General features: G+C 46.8%; 1 protein-coding gene across 1 annotated transcript; it reads right to left on the reverse strand.

The window, feature by feature from the left end:
- Positions 1–33: 33 nt before the first annotated feature.
- On the reverse strand, positions 34–23,624 carry Rad54l (RAD54 like). Its single transcript, XM_069987328.1, has 19 exons — positions 23,447–23,624; positions 23,071–23,180; positions 22,892–22,981; positions 19,702–19,821; positions 16,904–16,964; positions 16,100–16,235; positions 14,949–15,018; positions 14,546–14,834; positions 13,081–13,205; positions 10,149–10,299; positions 8,883–9,009; positions 8,197–8,271; positions 7,927–8,057; positions 7,289–7,399; positions 6,555–6,678; positions 5,913–5,991; positions 5,419–5,598; positions 408–571; positions 34–314 (listed from the first exon to the last, which is right to left on the reverse strand). Exons 2-19 carry the CDS (start codon positions 23,071–23,073, stop codon positions 104–106), a joined length of 2,247 nt encoding a protein of 748 aa, XP_069843429.1. The 5' UTR covers positions 23,074–23,180; positions 23,447–23,624; the 3' UTR covers positions 34–103.
- Positions 23,625–24,431: the final 807 nt, after the last annotated feature.

A 24,431-nucleotide genomic window follows, 5' to 3' on the forward strand; every position in this document is an offset into this window, starting at 1 on the left:
GTGGTTTTTCTCCCAGAGAACAAAATTCATCAGGGCTCTGTAGGGCAGGGAGCCCCTTTTCCCTGTGTCCATCTTCCAACAAGCTACACCAGAGACCAGCTGGTTAGCGGAGGCCCCGCTGCTCCTCATGGGAACGCTGATGAAAGACGAAGGTGATAGCAGTGGAGGCAGCATCCCAGGCAGCCTTGAGTACCTCATCCTGGAGCCCCCGCTTATCTGTACTATGGTTCCACTGAGCCAGGTCTGAAGTGCAGTCAGAACCATCAGGGGGTGGCCAGACCTGGCGGTTGTTGACACAGCGTCGGCAGTGCAGCCTGGAGTTAAGGATAGTTGTGGTCACTACTGATCCCATTTCAGCACTGTGCAAGTAGCTCAAAGATAATATATGGCATGGGCATTCCACCCACCTGTCATGTGTGTCACTGAGGCTGGCCTCATCCAGAGTAAACAACTCCTTCAATTCACCCAGAGAGAAGTGACGCTCTACATCCTGTTCTTCGTCCACCACACAGCTGCTCAGTGCCTTCTTGTGACTCTGCCGTTGGAGGATCTTCTCCTCAATTGTTCCTGCCTAGGGGAGGTGGGTGAAGGATATAGGGTTCATAATTCCCATACAGACAGAATAGGGAAACCCAAGAGTTGACAATAGTCATACAACTAAAGCCCATTTCCCCAGTCTGGATCTTAGAAACATGACTCATGCATGTCTGCCCATCCAGGCTATTTGCAGTGAAGAATTAAGGCCTGGATAGATCTCTTACGATGAGCTGAGGTTGTTGACAGCATCTTCAGACCTTCATACCAAGTCTAACTCTTCTTCACTTAATAATCATCATTTAATGGACTGGGGATGTGGCTTAATGGTAGAGTGCTTGCCTAGCATGTATGAGGCCCCGGATAGAACCATAGAAACAGAAAAAGCCAGAAGTGGCGGTGTGGCTCAAGTGGTAGACCGCTAGTTTTGAGCAAAAGAAGCTAAGGGACAGTGCCCAAGCCCTGAGTTCAAGCCCCAGGACTGGCCAAAAAAAAAAAAAAATCATTTGAATACCTGCTTGATGCGAGATCCTATGCTAACATTAGGATGCAAGGAAAATCAAATATGATCCTGTTCCTTGAAGTCATGTGCAAGTGGAGACCAGTAAGCAAATTAAGAAAAACAATGAGAAAAATCTGTACAGGATACCTAGGAGCCTACAAAAGGAATTTAGAGTAGTTGATTGTTCTTTTGTTTTTTTTGGTGATCATGGGGCTTGAACTCTGGGCCTGGGTGCTGTCCCTCAGCTCTTCAGCTCAAGGCCAGCACTCTACCACTTGAGCTACAGTGCCACTTCCAGTTTCCTGAGTGGTTTATTGGAGATTTGCGTCTCACAGACTTTCCTGCCCAGGCTGGCTTTGAAGCTATCCTCAGATCTCAGCCTCCTAAGTAGCAAGGATTACAGGCGTGAGCTACCAGCACCTGGCAAAAGTCAATTATTCTTGAGCTCAATTTCAAAAGCAAAGTGAAGGCATTCCCAGCAAAACAAAGGCAAGAACAAAACAAGTCAAGATTATTTTAGAGGACTATAAAAGTTCAGTTTTCAAGAGGCTGAAAAAAAATGAGACTTGCTTGAAATAAAAAATTTGAGATGAGGGGCTGGGAAGGTGGCTCAGTGGTAGAGTGCTTGCTTTGCATACATGAGGCCCTAGGTTTGATTCCTCGGCCCCACATAAGCAAAAAGAAAAAAGCCGGAAGTGGCGCTGTGGCTGAAGTGGTATAGTGCTAGTCTTGAGCTGAAGAGCTGAGGGACAGCGCCCAGGCCCAGAGTTCAGGCCCCACGACTGGACTCCCTCCCCCCCTCCCAAAAAAAAAAAATTGAGATGAAGAGGTTGGGAATGTGTCTTAGAGTGCTTGCATGCGCGTGCATCCACACCCACACCCACACCCACACACGAATCTGAGGCCAGCCTGTAGCAGTAAAGACTTGACAAGTTAAGGCAAAAGATAGAGAATTAAGGCAGGCACAAGTGGCTCACTGCTGTAATCCTAGCTACTCAAGAAGCTGAGATCTCAGGATCACAATTGGGAAGCCAGGCCAAGCAACAGTCCATGAGACTCATCTCCAATTAGGCACCCAAAGATCCAGAGTGGAGCTGTGGCTCAAGCACTAGCCTTAGGCAAAATAAAGCTCAGATAGTGCCCAGGCCCTGAGTTCAATCCCCAAGACTGGCAAAAAAAAAAAAAAAAAAAAAAAAAGGGCCTGGGAAGGTGGCTCAGTGGTAGAGTGCTTGCCTTGCATGCATGAGGCCCTGGGTTCAATTCCTCAGCACCACAGAAGCAAAAAAGAAAAAAAAAAAAAACGGAAGTGGCGCTGTGGCTCAAGTGGTAGAGCGCTAGCCTTGAGCTGAAGAGCTGAGGGACAGCGCCCAGGCCCAGAGTTCAGGCCCCACGACCAGAAGAAAAAGAAAAAAAAGATACAGAATCAAGTCATTGTTTACAATATTCAAGTGAGAGATGACTATGATCTTAGGAAATGCAGGGTTATATGAAAGACATTTCAAGAAAATAAAACCAAATAACTGGTTAAGACTATGACTGGATGGATAAAAGAGCCATTAAATGACAGAAGTCATAAGGAGAATAATTTTGGTCATGGTCTTCATGTGACATTCAAGTAGAAGGCCTGCCCTGTAGCTCAGTGTAAAAGTTCCTACCTAGCACAAACAAGATCTTAGACTCCATTCCCAATATTCCAAAGGAGAGGGAGAAAATGGGAGATGATGATAGAGGAGAAAGAAGAAAGGTACAGAAAAAGAGCAGGGGGAGATTAATTAAAGAAATATATGTGGCCGGGCGCTGGTGGCTCACGCCTGTAATCCTAGCTACTCAGGAGGCTGAGATCTGAGGATCGCGGTTCAAAGCCAGCCCGGGCAGGAAAGACCGTGAGACTCCTATCTCCAATAAACCACCAGAAAACCGGAAGTGGCGCTGTAGCTCAAGTGGTAGAGCGCTCGCCTTGAGCTGAAGAGCTGAGGGACAGCGCTCAGGCCCAGAGGTCAAGCCCCACGACTGACAAAAAAAAAAAAAAAAAAGAAATATATACATTTAAGAGCTTAAGTTAAACCAGGTTAAAACAGGGCTTGAACTCAGGGCCTCACATTCTTTTTTTTTTTTTTCCCATGGCTGGCATTTTACTACTTGGGCTATAATTCCAGTGTGGCTTTTTGCTAGTTAACTAGAGATCAGTCTCAAGGACTTTTCTGCCTGGGCTAGCTTCTACATCAGATTAGCAACCAGAAAACTGAAAGTAGAGCTGTGGCTCAAAGTGGTAGAGCGCTAGTCTCGAGAAAAAAAACCTCAGGGATAGCACCTAAGCCCTGAGTTCAAGGCCTATGACTGACAAAAAAAAAAAGGAAGGGAAGAGATTGAGACATAGAAGAATAAACCTCTCTCTGAGGTGGAAAAGGAAGATCAGGGGTAGCAAGGGACGTGAAAATTTATGCCTAGTAGCATACTTTGTGAAAGAAAAAGACAGTCTTTGTATAAGAATGAGACAGAGCCAGGTGCTACTGGTTCATGCCTGTAATCCTAGCTACTCAGGAGGCTGAGATCTGAGGATCGCTGTTCAAAGCCAGCCCAGGCAGGAAAGTCTGTAAGACTATTATCTCCAATTAACACCAGAAAACCAGAAGTGGCGCTGTGGCTCAAGTAGTAGAGTGCTCGCTTTGAGCTGAAGAGCTGAGGAACAGCACCCAGGCCCAGAGTTCAAGCCCCATGACCAACAGGGAAAAAAAAAAGAATGAGACAGGGTTAAGGAGAAATTCTGAGGGAGGTGGTGAAAGTCTGAAATGGTAGTTTAAGGAAATAAGGTACAATCCGAAAAAGAATAAATTTGTGGTAGTGCCCATCTGTAAATGCAAACTTTAGTTGGTGCAGACCTGAAAACAAAATAACCCAACTGAAATGGATATTAAGTGGATAAGAGTGGTTAAAATGATGCACAGTGAAAATCAAGCCAGGTAAGAAAGGAAACTAAGCTAGACTGGGGAAAAGGGAGAAATTATAAGGACATTAAAGTAGACAGAGAGTATGAGAAAGCTGTAAAAACAGGATATAGGAACAGGATAATAGTTTAAGTCTTGGGGACCAATAAGTTCCATAGTATGGCCTTCAGAGTAAATTTGATGAGGGGGAGTTAGGTCATTAGCAATGAAGTAAAGGAAACGTACACCGCAACTGCTAGAAAAATGGCATGGGCCTCGATCAAGATGATTCATAGAGGGGCTGGGAAGGTGGCTCAATGGTAGAGTGCTTGCCTTGCATGCATGGCCCTGGGTTCGATTCCTCAGCACCACATAGGCAGGAAAAAAAAGCCGGAAGTGGCGCTGTGGCTCAAGTGGTAGAACGCTAGCCTTGAGCTGAATAGCTGAGGGACAGCGCCCAGGCCGAGTTCAGGCCCCACGACCGGACCCTCCCCCCCCAAAAAAAGATGATTCATAGATTTGGGAAAGAAACGAAGATAGCTACTGCTCAAATCATTGGGGAGTCGGGAATACAGCAGAAGTTAAATGGCTAATACTTGTAATCCTAGTTAATCAGGAGGCTGAGATCTAAGGACTGTGGTTCAAAGCCAAGCCAAGCACAAAGTATGAGATTCCACCTCTAATTAATCAGTAAAATCCCAAACTGGCAGTATAGCTCCAGTGGTAGAGCAGTAGCCATGAGTGAAAAAAACTGAGCGAGAACATGAGAGTCCCCTGAATTCAAGTCCTGCTACCAGCTATAAAGAGAAAAAAAAGAGCTGGGCACCAGTGGCTCACAACTGTAATCCACGAGACTCTTTATCTAAGTCTAATTAACCCACCAGAAAACTGGAGGTGGCGCTGTGGCCCCAAAGGTAGAATGCTAGCCTTGAGCTAAATAGCTGAGGGACAGTGCACAGGCCCAGAGTTCAAGCCCCACAACTGACGGAAAGAAAGAAGAGAGAGAGAGAGAGAGAGAGAGAGAGAGAGAGAGAGAGAGAGAGGGAAGGAGGGAGGAAGGGAGGGAGGGAGGGAAGGAAGGGAAAAGAGTGGAGAGAGAAAAGAGAAAAGAAAAAGGCAGCAGCAGCAAGAGGCAAAAGAAATAGAAGATGCCACTGCCATTTCTTAGCCCCACAGGACATAGGTATGAAAAAAGTACATGGCAAGCAATACAGCTGAAATTGGATGAAAGTAAAGTAGGTGCTCTGTAAAAAGAATGTAAAAAGCATTTAGAGAGCACAGTACAGTAAGAACATTAGAAAGAATCAGGTGGAGGGAACAGGGAGAACAGTAGAAAGAGCTGGAGGGTAGGTCCGCAGGGTGGCCACTGATAGAAGCAGAAAGACTAAAAGGAGACACCGAAAAACAATTTAAGGTGTCCTGAAAAGACACACCCCATTTGACTATCATCATCCTTACAGACAGTAGGCGGTAAATATAGCAAGTCTTCTTTTGACCATCACGCCAGACTCGGGCCATGGCTTGTTCATCATTGGCCGGGTTCCAGTCAGGGTCAAACATGACCAGCCGGTTAGCCCCAATGAGATTAAGGCCACAGCCTCCAGCTTTGCTGCTTAGCATGAAAACAAAATCAGGACTCTGGAAACAAAGGAAGGAGAAGAAAAAGAACCTGTGTTATAACCCAAACTGGCTCTTGCTCAGCCTAGCTAGCTCTTTTCTCACCTTTCTATACTCATATTCAGACCAGTTGTGAGCACCACTAGTTTCTTTCTGATTATACACCAAATTCCCAACCCACAATGTCAGTTTCCAACCCAACTATCACCAAGCAGCCTAATCCACAACTCCAACAAATAAAACTGAAGCAGAGTCCCCTTACAGCATCTGCTGACCCTTAATGCTGATGTGACTACACTTGTGACAGGGGGCTGAAATACAGGATATATATTTACCGATGGACTGTTGAAACGCTCTACAACTTTGGCTCTCTTCTTAATGGACATTGTGCCATCCAGGCGGACATACAAATACCTGAAGGGAGATGAAAGATCAAGACCCAGAGCTGGGAAGGTGGCTCAGCGGTAGAGTGCTTGCCTAGCCTGCATGAAGCCCTGGGTTCAATTCCTCAGTACCACAAACACAGAAAAAGCTGGAAGTGGTGCTGTGGCTCAAGGTAGAGTGCTAGCATTGAGCAAAAAGCCTAGGGACAGTGCCCAGGCCAGGAGTTCAAGCCCCACAACCAGCAAAGAAAAAAAGAAAAGATCAAGACCCAAAAAGAAAGGATCAACTGGAGTCAAAGCTACAAAAGGGACCAAGACTGACGTGCTTGATGCTGCTTACATGTAGCCAGAGGCTCTAAGGAAGGGCAAGGAGCTAAGGTCCAGAACTCTGTCCTAGGAGAGTACTTGAAGGACCAGGAAGCACCATGCTTAGAGACGGATATAGGACTATTACAGCAATAAGGAAAGAGTCCTCTTCACAGAAGTCCTTCATATAACCCCAGCTTGGCAAACATCTGCCAATCAGAATAGCTAATCTTCCTACAGCAATAGTGAAGGCGCATCCTTTGCAGGCTTGGTTAGGTTATTCCCTACCTTCGGACTCGGCAGAGCTTCTCAAAGAGATCCAATGTCTGGGTATAATTAGACACCAGCACTACTTTGTCACTGCTGCTGCTTCGGGTCACTGCCAGAATGTAATCCAGAACCAGCATCTTACCTGGGAAGAACAGCAGTCATCAATCTCCAACTGGCCACTTCCAATGGTCTAGGATCCTTTTTCTTCCCCCCATTTCCATTTCCTGCGTTTGGACTCAGTGCTTTGTGCTCTTGCTTGGCTTTCTTGCTTATAGCTGGCACTATACTTGAGTCATAACTCCAGCCCTGCTTTTTGGTAATTAACTAGAGAAAGGCGTTTCATGGACTTTTCTGTTTAGGCTGGCTTCAAACTGTGATTCTCCAATCTCAGCCTCCTGAGTAGTTAGGATTATGTCATTAGAACCTAGCAGACTGGAGCTGGGAAGGTGGCTCACTGGTAGAGTGCTTGCCTTGCATGCATGAGGCCCTGGGTTCGATTCCTCAGCACCACATAAGCAGAAAAAGCCAGAAGTGGCACTGTGGCTCAAGTGGTACAGCACTAGCTGAAGAGCTGAGGGACAGTGCCCAGGCCCAGAGTTCAGGCCCCAGGACCACCAAAAAAAAAAAAAAAAAAAAAAAAAAAAACCTAGCAGATTGTCTTGATACAGGGTAGCTTCAGCACAAAGAAGTAATTCCATACCTTTTTCTCAGTGTTCCTTTAGAGGATCCCCAATACTGGTGAAAGGACTCACCTGACAGCTGTGGCTCTAGAGCCTTAGAGCTATAACCAGGGGGGAAGATGTCTAATGCACCCTCAAAGCCATCTTCCTCTGCCACACACTTGTCATAGATGAGAGCTGGATCTGGAAAAACAAACAAACAAACAAACACTAGTTTCGCTTTCTGAAGTTAACATTTCAATGCTCACTAGAACCATCTTTAGATGCCTAGCTCAGAAAGCCTTCCTCAGCACCAGACTCACTGGGTTTCCTCCCTCCTGAGTTCTAAAAGAATGCAGTCAAGTCCTTCTGGGAGCATGAATGGACACTTTTGCTCCAATTTTACCCAGCAAGGGAGCTATAACAGAGTCAACGTTTATTATATTTTTTTCCTACCTAACAATATAAGCAGGTGAGCAATGCAAGGAATTACATTCACAGTACTGTATGTTTTAAACATCAGGCATAGGCCAAGCAGAGGACAAGATAAATTTCCCAAAGCAAGGTGTCTAATTTACAGTGTAAATGCAGGGCTCATGCCTTGGTGAGAGTTGGAATCACATGTGGCCTTCATGAATCTCTAGCCACATTCAAATGAAGGTCACTGGACTACCCAGAGAACCCTACCCTCCCTTGCTCATGGAGGACACGAGGATATGGGTCCAACTCACGATTACAAAGCTTCTTTAATGAGGTAATGGAAGAAAGGGAAGATACGCTCATCCTGCCCTCATGCAGTTCTTCTGCTGGCTTAGCTTGTCTCAAAAATCTCTTGTATAACTCAGCTTGAAGGGGTGTCAGTCTGAAAATAAAAGGCAGCTGCGTCAATGAGCAAGCTGGACCATACTTCTTTTTTCACCGAGAATGTCTTAAAATACAGCCATGCTTCAGGGACTAAATTTCTATCTACTTACTACACACCCTTCAGTTGAATTCTGTACCTGCAACAAACCACTTGTTCAATCTTCACAGGCAGATATTTAGAAAGTATATCAGATGTCCTCCGTATGAGACACCTAGAAAATAGGACAAAAGGCTAGTAAAACTGTTGTCCTTTGGCAGGGGAGGGGCGGCGAGGGCCACAGGGTGAGACAGACAGGGAAGATTATTTTTTTTTGGCCAGTCCTGGGCCAAAATTGAGAGCCTGGGCACTGTCCCTGAGCTTCATTTGCTCAAGGCTAGCACTCTACCACTTTAGCCACAGAGCTACTTCCAGCTTTTTCTGTTTATGTGGGACTGCAAAACCGAACCCAGGGCTTCATGCATGGTAGGCAAGCACTCTATCACTAAGCCACATTCCCAGCCCAAAAAAACTGTAATTGAAAGGACTTAAGATTGGCTTGTCTAGTTACTCAGAAGGCTGAGATCTGAGGATCGCAGTTCAAAGCCAGCCCAGGCAGGAAAGTCTGTAAGACTCTTAGCCCCAGTGAACTACTCAGAAAAAGCCAGAAGTGGTGCTGTGAGTCTAAAACAAACCACAGGGCCCAGGTCAGAAAGTGGGGATTTGGCCTTCAAGACTGCTTTTCCTTTCCCTAGCACTCCAGTCCCTGAAGATTCAAGACAGACTCAGCCCTGAAAGGGCTGGTCTCACATGAGGCATTTCAGATGACCTCACTGGGGCTATTACCTATTCACAATGCCAATAAGCTCCCGTAGTCGCTCCTCTCCCAGCTGCCTATCTGCCTCACTGGCAGCTGCATCTCGACTCTTCAGGATTGGCAATTCGAAGTGCTTCTTGAACTCATGGGCAGTCCCTGAATACAGCAGAGAAAGGGAAATTAAAGCATGTAGAGGAAGTGGTGCTGTGGCTTAAGTGGTAGAGCGCTCACCTTGAGCTGAAGAGCGCAGGGACAGCGCCCAAGCCCAGAGTTCAAGCTACATGACTGATCAAAAAAAAAACCCAAAAAACCTACTGAATAAATTTTTTTACAAAAAAGGGCTGGGAAGGTGGCTCAGTGGCAGAGCACTTGCCTTGCATGCCTGAGGCCCTGGGTTTGATTCCTCAACACCACATAAGCAAAAAGAAAAAAGCTGGAAGTGGCACTGTGGCTCAAGTGGTAGAGCACTAGCCTTGAGCTGAAGAGCTGAGGGACAGCACCCAGGCCCAGAGTTCAGGCCCTATGACTGGACCCCCCCCCCCCAAAAAAAAAAATCAATAAAAAATTAAAAAAAAAAGCATGTAGAAAGGAATAATTTGGGGACTGGGAATGTGGCTTAGTAGTGGAGTGCTTGCCTAGCATGCATGAAGCCCTGGGTTCAATTCCTCAGTACCACATAAACAGAAAAAGCCAGAAGTGGTGCTGTGGCTCAAGTGGCAGAGTGCTAGCCTTGAGCAAAAGAAGCTCAGGGACAGTGCCCAGGCCCTGAGTTCAAGCCCCAGGGCTGGTAAAAAAAAAAAAAAAAAGAAAAAGAAGGAAATGATTTTTCATACTGCTAGTAAGTGGCAGACCCTCTTATCAAAGACCAACTTTCCTCCCCAAAAATTACAAAGCTGAACAAAATGCAGGCAATTTCTGTGGAAAGAATCAGAAAGATAGCTGGGTGCCAGTGGCTCATGCCTGTAATCCTAGCTACTAAGGAGGCTGAGATCTGAGGATCAAGGTTCAAAGCCAGTCTGGGTAGGAAAAAGTCCATGAGACTCAAATCTCCAATAAACCACCAGAACACCGGAAGTGGCACTGTGGCTCAAGTGGTAGAGCACTAGCCTTGAACTGAAGAGCTGAGGGACACCACCCAGGCCCAGAGTTCAAGTCCCACAACTGACAAAAAAATCAGAAAGATGTCAGAGTAGTAAAAATCTGAAATATAAATGAAGTAAACAGTCTACAAAGATAAAAATGTGGGCTGGGTGTGTGGCTTAGAGGTAGAGGAAGCAGGTAGATTAGATTCTCACCTAGGATGCCGGAATTCACAAAATGTACTAAACTGAAATATTCAAGCAAATCATTCTGGATGGGGGTTCCAGAGATGAGCACCCGCCGACTAGTATTCAAGCTATCCAAAGCCTGGTAAGTCTGATTCTCAGAGTTCTTGAGCCTGTGTCCCTGCAAGAGAATGAATTCTCACTCAGGATATTATGTGACATCTTTAAATGGCCATAAGATCTGATACAGATAAAACATTACAGGTCCTGCAGCCTTGGGAATTAATCAGGGAGGAGGCAGCATAAGAGCTCACTCACCCACTTGCTTGGAGAGAAATATTAGTCACAAGACAGACCTTAAATTTCTAGACCAGTGCTACATCTAATAGATTTCCTCTGTCCTCCCACGAGTTTTCCCCTCAAACGCCATAGCCTTAACAGCTCACCTAGTCTGTTACAGACCCAGGTTTTCAGAGAGTCTTTCCCTCTCCACTAGCTAAAACCTCCTGAGCCAAGTACTTTTTTTTATTAGTTCACAGGCCTTTCCTAAGCTATTGGTACAAAATGGATTTGGCTAAGCATCTCAGTCCACCAGAATCCACATAGCTAGTGTATCTGTGTATCTAAAGAGCTCCCTTCTCTTCACCAATCCCTCTTCTGCCCCTTCTGGCACATATTTCTTTCTTTTTTTTTTTTGGTCCGGTTGTGGGGCCTGAACTCTGGGCCTGGGCGCTGTCCCTCAGCTCTTCAGCTCAAGGCTACCGCTCTACCACTTGAGCCACGGCGCCACTTCCGGTTTTTTCTCTTTTGCTTATGTGGTGCTGAGGAATCGAACCCAGGGCCTCGTGCATGCAAGGCAAGCGCTCTACCACTGAGCCACCTTCCCAGCCCCTGGCACATATTTCTATGTAACTTCTTTCAAGATATTCAAGGACTCTACCTCCTTCCCTTTTCCCCTGAGAACCACATGGACTCTACCTCCTTCCCTTTTCCCCTGAGAACCACATGGACAAGATCAGGTCTGTGTCCTTTCTACATCAAGCTCTGCCTAAGTCTGTATTAACCAAGCCACACAAAACCCAACCCACCAGTGAGACAATGAACAAACAAATCAGCCTTGCTGCCCCAGGACGGCCCTTGACAAAGCAGTTAAACACAGACCCTTCACTAACCCTGTCCCATCTCATTAGGTCAGCAATTAAACCCTTCCTAAGTTCTAAAAATTCAGATGGTCACAACAGACTCTTACTTTCTCACCAATTTTTTCTCACCAGTTTTTCTCATACAAAACTAATGCTGGGCTTCCATAGGTCTCTGGGCAGGCCATTCTTCTGCCTGGTGTCCTTTTTCATAGGCAAATTCTTCTCCCCCTCCCACCTGGCAAAACGGTCTTCAATGAGTCCAGACTACTGGTCTTTCACCTCTGTGCTCCTACAGTAATATGTACATAAAGGTGCATAATGCCACTACTTAGTGAATCCTTTAATGTGCCAGGCATTGTATTAAGTACTTAGATTCTTTTTTATGAATTTCACACAACAAATGGAAATTATAATGCTCATTTAAGAGATAGAGATGGGCTGGGAATGTGGCTCAGTGGTAGAGTGCTTGCCTTGCATGCCTGAGGCCCTGGGTTAGATTCCTCAAAACCACATAAGCAGAAAAAGCCGGAAATGGCGCTGTGGCTCAAGTGGTAAAGATAGAGAGACTGAAACTGAGAGGAATAAACCAGAAACCAAAATCATGCTGGTAGAAAGTTAGCAAGGACACAATTTGAACTCAGCTCTTGGAAATCTGGTCACCCTTCTTCCTCTTTTTTTTTTTTTTTTGGTTTGTTTTTTGCTTTGTCAGTCATGGGGGTTAAACTCTGGGCCTGAGCACTGTCCCTCAGCTCTTCAGCTCAAGGCTAGCACTCTACCACTTGAGCCACAGCACCACTTCCAGTTTTCTAGTGGTGTCTCACGACCTTTCCTGCCTGGGCTTTGAACTGTGATCCTCAGATCTCAGCCTCCTGAGTAGCTAGGATTACAGGCGTGAGGCACCATGCCGGGCTGGTCGCCCTTCTACTGTCTCTCACCTACTGCTATATATACTAGAGAACCATAATCATGCTCCACTGTGCTTTATCTCAACTAGGTATGAACTTTTTGGTCATGGGGCTTGAACTCAGACCCGGACACTGCCCTTGAGTTCTTTTTGCTCAAGGCTAATGCTCTACCACTTAGAGCCACAGCTCCACTTCTGGTTTTCTGGTGGCTAATTTGGAAATAAGAGTCTGACAGACTACTGACATGGCTGGCTTTGAACCGAGATCCTCAGCCTCCTAAGAAGCTAGGATGACAGAAGTGAGCCACCTGGCATGAACTTATTAAAGCAGAGATCATATCAGATTGGCCTTTATCTTCAGTGCTCATTGAATAGTAGATAAATGAAAGATAAATAGAAGTTCATCTGAAGGTTGCTACTAAAGATTAATTTAAAAAATACAGAATTTTAACTTTTAGTGGCATCAAAATTCTGGATTCTTTAAACTAAAGTTCCCTGAAAGGAAAGAACAGAATCCTGAAGGTCTGACACCTAACAGGTGTTTGAGGAGTAACTCTGTGAATGTGGTTAAGTAACCTACTTCCAAGATTATACTACTGGTAAGTGGCAGAGCCTAAACACTGTGCCATGTCTCTTCACACATCCAAATCCCTCCCATTCTTCAAGTTCCTTCTTTAGTCTAGGGAATACTACCTGGAAGGATGAAACCATTAAGCCCACAATGCCCCACTCTCCTTAGAGTTCTAAGTACTGTCCAGTCCTCTTTGGAATATTGGTGTGGGAGATGCTCCTTACTGCATCCTCCAATACAGTATGCTCTGTCTTCCACATTCCCCAGTGACTAGCGCAGGCAGCCCTGCGATGGTCATGCTCAGTGACCGACAAACCTCCTAACAGCCTGTGCTGAGTCAAGTACCTCATCACATATGACCAGTCCAACATTGCCTTTCTGAAGGACTCCGACGTGCAGGCGGAGGGTCTCATAGGAAATGATGAGGATGGGAGAAGGGACTCTAGCTCCACGCTGGTTCATAAATCCTTCTACAAAAGAGAAGTGTCAAAGTAGCCAATCAGAACATCTTATTTTTTTCAAAAAAGTTTGACAACTATTTAAAGTAGTCTGGAAGCAACTGAAAATATTTTAATCATTTTCAATAGAAATTTCCTTCTATCCCTGCAATTACCTCACAAGTAAGTATAAAAATAATAGGCCAGGCATAGAGGAGAGTTAATGAGACTACATCTCAACGAACAAACTAGATGCAGAGGTGCAGACTTATGATCCCAACTATCAGAAGGCTTTAGGTAGAAAGATTTTTTTTTCTTTCCAGTTCTGGGGCTCGAACTCAGGGCCTGGGCACTGTCCCTGATTCTTTTGCTCAAAGCTAGCACTCTACCACTTGAGCCACAGAGCCACTTCCGACTTTTTCTGTGTATGTAGTACTGAGGAATCGAACTCAGAGCTTCATGTATGCTAGGCAAACACTCTACCACTGAGTCACATTCCCAGCCAGGAAGATTTTTGTCTGAGGCTGGCCCTAGACAAAAAAAAAGAAAGGTGAGACTCAGAAAAATAACTAAAGCAAAAAAAAGAGAAAGAAAGAAAAAAAGAAAGAAAGAACAAACGAATGAAAGAAAGAAGAAAATGATGGCTTATGTCTGTGATCCTAGTTTTACTCAGAAGGCAAAGATCTGAAGGATCATGATTTGAAGTTAGCTTAGGCAGAAAAGTTAACTAGACTCTACAATAACCAGCAATAACCAGCAAAAAGCCCAGCTGGAGGCATAAGGCCCTGAGTTCAAATCTAGTACTGTCAAAAAAGAGCCAGGCACTAGTGGCTCATGCCTGTAATCCTAGCTACTCAGAAGGCTAAGATCTGAGGACTATGTTTTGAAGCCAACTTGGGCAGGAAAACAAGACTATTATCTTCAATTAAACATCTAAAAACCAGACATGGAACTGTGGCTCCAAGTGGCAGAGGCTACTCTTGAGCAAAAAAGCTCAGGGAAGACAGGTGCCCAGGGATCACACCTGTAATCCTAGCTATTCAGGAGGCTGAGATCTGAGGATCATGGTTCAAAGCCAGCCCAAGCAGAACAGTCCCCATGAGACTCTTATCTCCAATTTACCACTCCAAAAGCTGAAGTGGCGCTGTGTTTCAAGTGGTAGAGCAGTAGCTTTGAGCACAAAAAGGCTCAAGGATAGTGCCCAGAGGCTCAAGCACAGCACCCAGGCCCTGAGTTCAAACCTTGCAACATACAAGAAAACAAAAAAAAAGCTCAGGGACAGTGCTTAGACACTGAGTTCAAGCCCTACAACCATACAGAGATAGAGACAGACAGACGGAGTCAGAGAGCTGACTCTTGTTAAAGTTGCATACCCAGCTTTCGGTCTATCTCATCTTTGGATCCTCCATCAATGGCCAGAGGTTGGATCCTCCCTCCAAGCCATTTCCCAACCTCATTGTACCAGTTCTTCACCAGGCTGGAGGGTGAGACCACCACTGCTTTGTCAATTTCTGGCTTGCAATCTGGACTCTGGCGCAAAAGTGTCCACATCAATGTGATGCACTGGAGTGTCTTCCCCAGGCCCATCTCATCTGCCATGATGCAGCCATAACTGCCAGGGATGCGCCGACTGGTGACACACTCCCACAGGAACTTCACTCCCTGGGGAATAACAGCATTCAGTCTACTTTGGCACCTTTACTACCACTGCCCCAAGAATGGCAATTCCCACACGTAGACTGGAGCCAGCACCTCATTCCCCTGATCTTCCCTTACCTCTCTCTGATGAGGTCGCAAAACCTTACTGAGAATAGGATCAACAACCACATGGACAGGGAGTTTTTCTCTGAGGAAACAGAGCACAAAGAAATCATAACTTCAGTAAAAGCGGTGTCTTGCTGATCCAGAGGCTACAGCGGTAGCTGCCCAAAAAGAGCACCTTCTTGCCAAACCACAGTAAGACCCTGCTCTAAGAATTATGTAAGGGGGGCTGGGAAGGTGGCTCAGTGGTAGAGTGCTTGCCTTGCATGCCTGAGGCCCTGGGTTTGATTCCTCAGCACCACATAAACAAAAAAGAAAAAAAGCCAGAAGTGGCGCTGTGGCTTAAGTGGTAGAGCGCTAGCCTTGAGCTGAAGAGCTGAGGGACAGCGCCCAGGCCCAGAGTTCAGGCCCCACGACTGGACCAAAAAAAAAAAAAAAAAAAAGAATTATGTAAGGGTTCTGGGCACTAGTGGCTCATGCCTGTAAACCTACCTACTCAGGACACTGAGATCTGAGGTTTGTGGTTCAGCCATCTCAGCCAGAAAAGTCTGTGAGACTCTTTTTTTTTTTTGGTTGGTCGTGGGGCTTTGAACTCTGGGCTTGGGCGCTGTTCCTGCACTCTAACGCTCAAGGCGAGCGCTCTACCGCTTGAGCCATAGCACCACTTCCGGTTTTCTAGTGGTTTATGGGAGATAAAGAGTCTCACAGACTTTCCTGCCCGGGTTGGCTTTGAACCACAATCCTCAGATCTTAACCTCCTGAGTAGCGGATTACAGGCGTGAGCCACCAGTGCTTGGCTGGGAGACTCTCATCTCCAATTAACCACCAGAAAACCAGAAGTGGTAAAGAGCTAGTCTTGAGCAAAAAGAGCACAGGGACAGCACCCAGGCCCTGAGTGCAAGCCCCACAACCAACCAAAAACAAAAAGAATTAGGTAAGGGTGACCCTATGCCTTCACGTCAACCGTTCTCCCACCCCAAAGAGCACAGGAGGAGGCTAGGAGCCCCACTAACTGGACACACATACCCTTCCCCAACCACCTACTCTCTGGCTAGTACCACAGACATCGCAGCTCTCCAACCATCCCAGAAAGAACTTACACCAAATACCCTCCTTTCTATAAGGTATGTGCACCACCAGCACAGGAACACTGCCAGTGTACATACTTGTCAAGCTTCAGCTGGTCATGGGCGCTCAGTGCAGGAGGCTCATACAGGACTAAGGCACCTTCCTCCAGGGGGTCATGGAGGGCCCGGCGGACCCCAGCTCTTTTCAGGCCCAATGCTCGAGAACCCAGGGGACCTAGAAATCAGCAACCAATTATCAAAGGAACCTTTGTTTTCTGTTGCTCCAGCAGGCAATTCAATTGCCTATCCTTCACATATCCTGAGCTCCCATATGACCCTCCTTAGAACTTCTCCAAACCCAGTTCAGGCACTGTCTCTCTTCAGCCTTGGACCAGCCTTTTCCTGTTCATTTTTCCCATTCAACTACAAATTTCTGGAGTGCTGATTCTTATTCACCTCAAGCCAAGTCAAACTCCAGAGGGTCTAAAACCATACTGGGGCCTTTCAAGGCTGAAAGTCTGAGAACTGGCCACCTTCTTTCCTAGCCCCAGTTTTAGCACAAAGCAGAGCCCTACATGGACAGGGAAAGACTACAAAATTCCCAAACAGTCAGCCTCATAGAGGAGATAACACGGAACATACTTGGACTAAAGGAAGCCCAAGTCCATCAGCCGCCAGGCGCTTGCTGAGCACTCACCCCCATCAACATAATGAACAACAGTTCGTCTTGGTAACTCTTACTAAGACTAACACAGTTTCCACGTAGGCATCAGAAGGGTCACCTTAAGCACAGCCACCACTGGACTGGCATCCTGAATTCCCAGCTAAGCTTGTCTTTATAAAAGCAAAGGTCTTTATCCATATTCACATGACTGATTCAAAACCTGAAAAGTCTCCATTTACCTTGATAATTTGGAATAGGAACTTTGAAAGGCTTTGACAAAATGCTTCGAATAAATGCTTCCTAAAAAGAAAGAAGAAACAGGATTCAGGACTGATCAGAAATGTGATGGAACCATCTTCTTATCCATCCACATTAGGTTTTGTACAGCAGCTTCCTTTTTTGAGATCTCACATAAGGCTCTGCAATACCCAAGGTCTAGAGTTTACAAGGCCTAGAGTTTACTTTCTTACAAAAACCATGGCAATAAAGACACCTAGATTTTCTCTAGGATGCAATACCTTAAGAATAAAGGAGGAGGACTGGGAAGCTGGCTCAGTGGTAGAGCGCTTGCCTTGCATGCTCAAGGCCCTGGGTTCGATTCCTCAGCACCACATAAGCAAAAAGAAAAAAGCCGGAAGTGGCACTGTGGCTCAAGTGGTAGAGCGCTAGCCTTGAGCTGAAGAGCTGAGGGACACCGCCCAGGCCCAGAGTTCAGGCCCCACGACCGGCTAAAAAAAAAAAAAAAGAATAAAGGAGGAGGGCTGGGAAGGTGGCTCGGTGGTAGAGCGCTTGCCTTGCATGCATGAGGCCCTGGGTTCGATTCCTCAGCACCACATAAGCAAAAAGAAAAAAGCCGGAAGTGGTGCTGTGGCTCAAGTGGTAGAGCGCTAGCCTTGAGCTGAAGAGCTGAGGGAGAGCACCCAGGCCCAGAGTTCAGTCCCCACGACCGGACCCAAAAAAAAAAGGAGGAGCGGGATGCCGGTGGCTCACACCTGTAATCCTAGCTCCTCAGGAGGCTGAGATCTGAGGATCTCAGTTCAAAGCCAACCCGGGCAGGAAAGTCTGTGAAGCTCTTATCGCCAATAAACCACCAGAAAACTGGAAGTGGCGCAGTATTCAAGTGATAGAGTACTCGCCTTGAGCTGAAGAGCTGAAGGATAGCACCATAATTGACAAAATAAATTAATAATAATAATAAAAATAAAGGAGGGGCTGGGAAGGTGGCTCAGTGGTAGAGCGCTTGCCTTGCATGCATGAGGCCCTGGGTTCAATTCCTCAGCATCACATAAGCAAAAAAACCAGAAGTGACACTGTGGCTCAAGTGGCAGGGCACTAGCCTTGAGCTGAAGAGCTGAGGGACAGCGCCCAGGCCCAAAGTTCAGGCGCCATGACCAAAAAAAAAAAAAAAAGAATAAAGGATGCAGCACTGGTGGCTCACGCCTGTAATCTTAGCTACTCAGGAGACTGAGATCTGAGGATCATGGTTCAAAGCCAGCCCAGGCAGAAAATTCTGTGAGACTCTTATCTCCAATAAACCACTAGAAAACCAGAACTGCGGGGCTGGGAAGGTGGCTCAGTGGTGGAGCGCTTGCCTTGCATGCCTAAGGCCCTGGGTTCGATTCCTCAGCACCATATAAGCAAAAAGAAAAAAGCCGGAAGTGGCGCTGTGGCTCCAGTGGTAGAGTGCTAGCCTTGAGCTGAAGAGCTGAGGGACAGCGCCCAGGCCCAGAGTTCAGGCCCCACAACCGGACCCCCCCCCCAAAAAAAGAAAACCAGAACTGGAACTGTGGCTCACGTGGTAGAGCAATAGCCTTGAGCTGAAGACCTGAGGGATAGCACCCAGACCCAGGGCTCAAGCCCCATGACTGACAAAAAAAAAAAAAAAGAATCAAGGATGCCATGTTTATCTACTCAGTATTAACAGGAAATTCTAATGTACGAGTTAAACCCCCTATAGAACTCTATCTCCTTTTTCTTTTTTCTTGTATTAATTCTGCCTACTGCATCTAATTTTCATATGAAATCCACACAAGTTTCCCCGAGACCTAAATGACCCAATTAGTGGCAGTAAGAGTAATAGAAACAGTAGTATTAATAAGATAATATTAACAGCAAATTGGGCTGGGAAGGTGGCTCAGTGGTAGAGCGCTTGCCTTGCATGCCTGAGGCCCTGGGTTCGATTCCTCAGCACCACATAAGCAAAAAGAAAAAAGCCGGAAGTGGCGCTGTGGCTCAAGTGGTAGAGCACTAGCCTTGAGCTGAAGAGCTGAGGGACAGCGCCCAGGCCCAGAGTTCAGGCCCCACAACCGGACCCCCCCCAAAAAAAAAAAAAAAACCAGCAAATGATTTAATGTCATAATATTCTCATGAACATATTCCCATTTTTCCCTCTAAATATTCTTCAGAAAATTTGGTGGAAAAAGTTTTGGGGTATACTGGACACCAGTAGCTCAACCCTATAATCCTAGCTGTTTAGGAGGATAAAATCTGAGAATTGTAGCTCATTGCCAGTCTGGCCAGACTCTCTAGTTAACCAGCAAAAAGCCCCAACTGGAGGTAGAGGTGTGGTTCAAGTGGTAGAGTGCCAGTTGTAAGGGAAAAAGCCAAGCCAAGAGTAGGAAGCCCTGATATCAAGCCCTAGTGCAGGAGAAAGAAAAAAAAAAAGTAGGAAATAAGATAGCACACAGAACCTATCCCAACGGTGATGATCCATCTGACTTTACTAGAGGAAACACCGTTAAACTTTGGGACTCTAGCATTCCATAAACCTGTATCAACAGAGCCAGAGCATGAGCTGGCATGAGAATCCTAGTTCTAACATCCTCATGGCCTTGTCTCTCCTCTACCCTTCATTTCTTAGATATGGTACCCATACAGAGACAAATAAGGGAGAATTTCAGGTGAGAGACATGAGAGACCCATCTCTTAACAGTCACAGCAGATGTGGTGACTATGAGAAGATGAAGCCTATGGGAAGTCCACCAAAGCAATAGGACTGGGCACACACATACACAGGAATGTCATGCTCCTGACTCACATGCTGACTGCTGTCGAGACAGGGTGGTCGATTGGTTAGCTGAGTTAAAGGTTTCCGAAAAGGGGACAGGAAACGGTCTTGAATCTCGCTCTCACTGCTGGATTTCCGTTTCTTAGGAGTCTAGGAGAAAAATGGGTAAGCCACAATGATACATCTGGGAAACCACAAAGGTGTGCTGTCATTTTTTTTCTTTCTTCCCTTTGGTTTATTCCTTTTTTTTTTTTGGTCAGTCGTGGGGCCTGAACTATGGGCCTGGGCGCTGTCCCTCAGCTCTTCAGCTCAAGGCTAGCGCTCTACCACTGAGCCACAGCGCCACTTCCTGCTTTTTCTGTGTACATGGTGCTGAGGAATTGAACCCAGGGCCTCATGCATGTGAGGCAAGCACTCTATCACTGAGCCGTCTTCTCAGCCCGGTTTATTCCCTTTTATCACTGTTTTTTATTTCTGTACCCTTGGTCTTACATATAAATTTATAGGAGGGGAAGGGAAAGCACAGAAATGGTGAGACAAAGGGTGAACCAATTCAGCACTGATACTCACTAGATAGATACTGGAAATGAACTATATAACTTGGGGGGAGGGATGGAGGAGGGGAAAACTGGGAGTTGAACCTAGGGCTTCACGCATGCTAGGCAAGCACTCTACTACTAAGCCACATTCCCAGCCTTCATACTATTAATGTACTAATTAAAAATAAAATTGCTTGGGCTGGGAAGGTGGCTCAGTGGTAGAGCGGTTGCCTTGCATGCCTGGGGCCCTGGGTTCAATTCCTCAGAACCACATAAGCAGAAAAAGCTGGAAGTGGCTCAAGTGGTAGAGCACTAGCCTTGAGCTGAAGAGCTGAGGGACAGCACCCAGGCCCAGAGTTCAGGCCCCACAACCGGCAAAAAATAAATAAATAAAATAGAAATTGCTGAAAAAATAATCTCAGGCTGGAGTTATAGCTCAAATAGTAAGAGTGCTTGCCTAGCAAGTGCAAAACCCTGAGTTCAAACTCCACTACCACTAAAAAAAAAAATGCTTACTAAGTGCCAAGTACTATGCTAAACGCATGTATAGGATCATGTGTGACTATTACAATAGCCTTGTGATATAATTACGGGTGAGAAAATTGGAGCATAATAAGGTTTGCCTGTGTAAACTAAGAAGGCAGGCAAGGGAGGATAAAGTGGTAGGCACTTATAGAAAGTAAATCAAGTCATGGTGATTCCAGTTAATACTTTCATCTCCAGGCCACTGAGGCCACCCCTCACTCAGTCCACCCTACAGCAGTGAGAACATTAATATCGAAAGCATTTTCAGAAGCATGCAGCCAACACAGCTCCATTCAAGACCCACCTGTAGAGAATATTGCCCCAAGTTCAAGTCTCAGTAAGTGGCAAGGGAAAGCCAATGAGCCTCCCTTGCTGAAAGAAGTTCTTGAATACCAGCAATGTAAGAGTGAGCCCTGCTGCTTGGTGGGGGCAAGAATATGCTTGTATCATCTTGTCAAGTTACTTGAAGATCCAGTGATCCTATAAAGCACCTCTCTTTACTAAAAAAGTGCCTTCTAGTCCTGACTTAGCTGATCGTTTCCTTCAAAGCTTTAGAGGCCAGGGGCTGGGAAGGTGGCTCAGTGGTAGAGTGCTTGCCTTGCATGCCTGAGGCCCTGGGTTCGATTCCTCAGCACCACATAAGCGAAAAGAAAAAAAGCCAGAAGTGGCGCTGTGGCTCAAGTGGTAGAGCGCTAGCCTTGAGCTGAAGAGCTGAGGAACAGCGCCCAGGCCCAAAGTTCAGGCCCCACGGCCGGACCCAAAAAAAAAAAAAAAAAAAAGCTTTAGAGGCCAAACCCTTGCTTCTTGAATTGCTCTCTGTCAATGCATTAACTTATTTATTCTGGTTTATATAGGTCCTGCCCACAGGCAGCCCCAGAAACCATCCAAAGCAGGTAGCAGAGTACAGGTCCAAATCCAAAGCAGAACATACTGTACTTGAGTATGATTGGAAAGATACCACCTTTCAAATTTAGGCCTATAACTCAGGATACTAAAGGAGGTCCCAAAGTGGGCAGTGGTGGCTCACGCTTGTAATCCAAGGCTAAGATCTGAGGACTGATTGTTGAAGCCAGTCCTGTTGGACAAATCCCAGAGATTATCTCTAATTAACCAGCAAAAAGCCAGAGGTAGAGGAAGTGGTACAATGCCAGATTTGAGGTAAAAACTAAGCAAAAGAGAAAGGCCCTGAGTTCAAATCACAGTACCAGAACATTCACAAAAATAAAATAACATAAAACAAATAAAGCAACCCCCTATTTTTTTTTTGGGGGGGGGTCTGGTCGTGGGGCCTGAACTCTGGGCCTGGGTGCTGTCCCTCAGCTCTTCAGCTCAAGGCTAGCGCTCTACCACTTGAGCCACAGCGCCACTTCCGGCTTTTTTCTTTTTGCTTATGTGGTGCTGAGGAATCGAACCCAGGGCCTCAAGCATGCAAGGCAAGCACTCTACCACTGAGCCACCTTCCCAGCCCCAAAGCCCCCAATATTTTTTTGTTCCATGATACTGGGCAGGGACAAGGACTGCTAGCTGTTGCAGAGCCTTCTCTTCCCTCAAAGAGTCAAAAGACCCAACTAATATACTCCGTCATTTTAGCATATCTCTCCCACCTGGAATAGAGGCTACATTAGTTTCTAGGGAGTGATATTACCTGGAAGAAAAAGATTTTTATTAATATTGTTCAGTGCCTGGCACATAGTAAGCATTTATTAAAACTTTACTGAACATAAAGCTTGGCACAGTGAAATACACCTGTAATCCCAGCACTTGGTAAAGGTGAGGCCAGCAGTGCTATGGAGGGAGGGAGGGAAGGAAGCAAGGAAGCAAGGAAGCAAGGAAGGAAGGAAAACAACATAAAGAATTATGACCAGGCGGGTGCCGGTGGCTCATGCCTGTAATCCTAGTTACTCAGGAGGCTGAGATCTGAGTATCGTGGTTCAAAGCCAGCCTGGGCAAGAAAGTCCGTGAGACTCTTATCTCCAATAAACCACTAGAAAACCGGAAGTGGTGCTGTGGCTCAAATGGTAGAGTGCTGGCCTTGAGCTGAAGAGCGCAGGGACAGCGTCCAAGCCCGGAGTTCAAGCCCACGACCGAGAAAAGAAAAAAGAAAAAGTTGTGACCAAACAACCCTATATCTGTCCTTCCAGGCCTTGGTTCCTCACCGCTGCTGCTCCAGGATGCCAGTCTTCATCATCAGAGGACTTGCCTTCCGGTTTCCTCCTGGCCAGCTGGCTGGGAGCTAAGCTCCTCCTCTGCAAATTAAAAAATGGGGACTGAATTCTTGCAGCCTGGGCCCATCATCTCCAGACCCAGGGCTGCTCCCAGTCTCGCCCACTCTTACCATCCTGGGCCCTGGAACGTCAGATGTCAAGTACCCATCAGCCAAGGGTCAAAAGCGCTCACAGCAGCGGGAAGGCGCGACCAGGGCCTGACAGAGCAGGAACCGATGGCCTAATTCAAGAGGCGGCATGGGAGGAGGGGAGTCAGCCGGGGCTTGGGGCTTGGGTTCAAACTGTGGGAATCTCGGTTGCCCTTTAGCTGACCGAGAAGACAGGGAAACTTAGAGGAAGGGTCTGAGCAAAGGGGCGAACACGGCCGAGGCGGGCAGCAGTCCCGACCCCCACGGACGCCGCAGGGATGAACGAACGCGAGGCCCGGGGAAAGGCTGGGGTCGAAGCCGGAGGGCGAGGCGGTGCAACCCAGAGGGCATGCATTACCTTGGGCCAGGGTGCGGATGGCAGGCCTGGACCGAAGGAGGTGACGCGGAGACCCAGGAAGAACCAGTACAAGACCCCAGTTGGAAAAAGAATCTCCCGGAAGACTGAAGAAATGGCTGGTGTGGTTGAGGAGCCATGCAGGTCCCTAACCTTCCTCTTCCCAAAGCGCGCGTTAACAGCCTCCAGGCCGGGCCAATCAAAACTCCCGCCATGCTACCGCCGCGTCACCCATTGGCTGCGTTCGATGAGGTCGGCGCTCACCCCCAAGGCTGGTGAGTGAGGAGAGCCTGAGCGGCGGGGCCCAGCGATTGGCTGGATTAGTGTTCTGACCTCCCATCCCCAACCCAGGCGATTCTCCCGCTGGTTTACTTAGAGTAACTGGGCTGTTGCCACCAGGTCTGGGCCCTCTTCTTTAGGGCAGGTAGCATGTTTCTCTGTTATCCAGTTCCTCTGCACCTTCAGGAATTTACTGGGGTTTTTTATTTTGTTTTGTTTTTGTTGGTGGTGGGGCTTGAACTCTGGGCCTGAGCGCAGTCCCTCAGCTCTTCAGCTCAAGACAAGCACTCTACCACTGGACCCACAGTGCCACTTCCGGTTTTCTGGTGGTTCATTGGAGCTAAGAGTCTCACAGACTTCCCTGCCTGGGCTGGCTTTGAACCATGATCCTCAGATCTCAGCCCCGAGTAGGATTACAGGTGTGAGCCACTGGCACCCGGCTCTAAGTTTGTATTTCAAGATAGAATGTCTGTAAGCCAAAAACTCCTCCTCAGGTCCAGAGCAGGTGGCTCATGCCTATAACCCTAAACCCAGGAGACCTTAGATCTGAGGATTGCAATTCGAAGCCAGCCTGGGCAGGCAAATCCCTGAAACTCTTTTCTCCATTTAACAACCTAAAAGCTGGTAGTGGCTAGCCTTGTACACCACAAAAAAAAGAAAAAACTCAGAAAAGCTACTCAAGACAGGATTGCAATTTGAAGCCAGCCAG

The sequence above is a fragment of the Dipodomys merriami genome, unplaced genomic scaffold (assembly GCF_024711535.1).
Source record: "Dipodomys merriami isolate MVZ:Mamm:240054 unplaced genomic scaffold, mDipMer1.0.p SCAF_34, whole genome shotgun sequence".
Lineage (NCBI taxonomy): Eukaryota > Metazoa > Chordata > Mammalia > Rodentia > Heteromyidae > Dipodomys > Dipodomys merriami.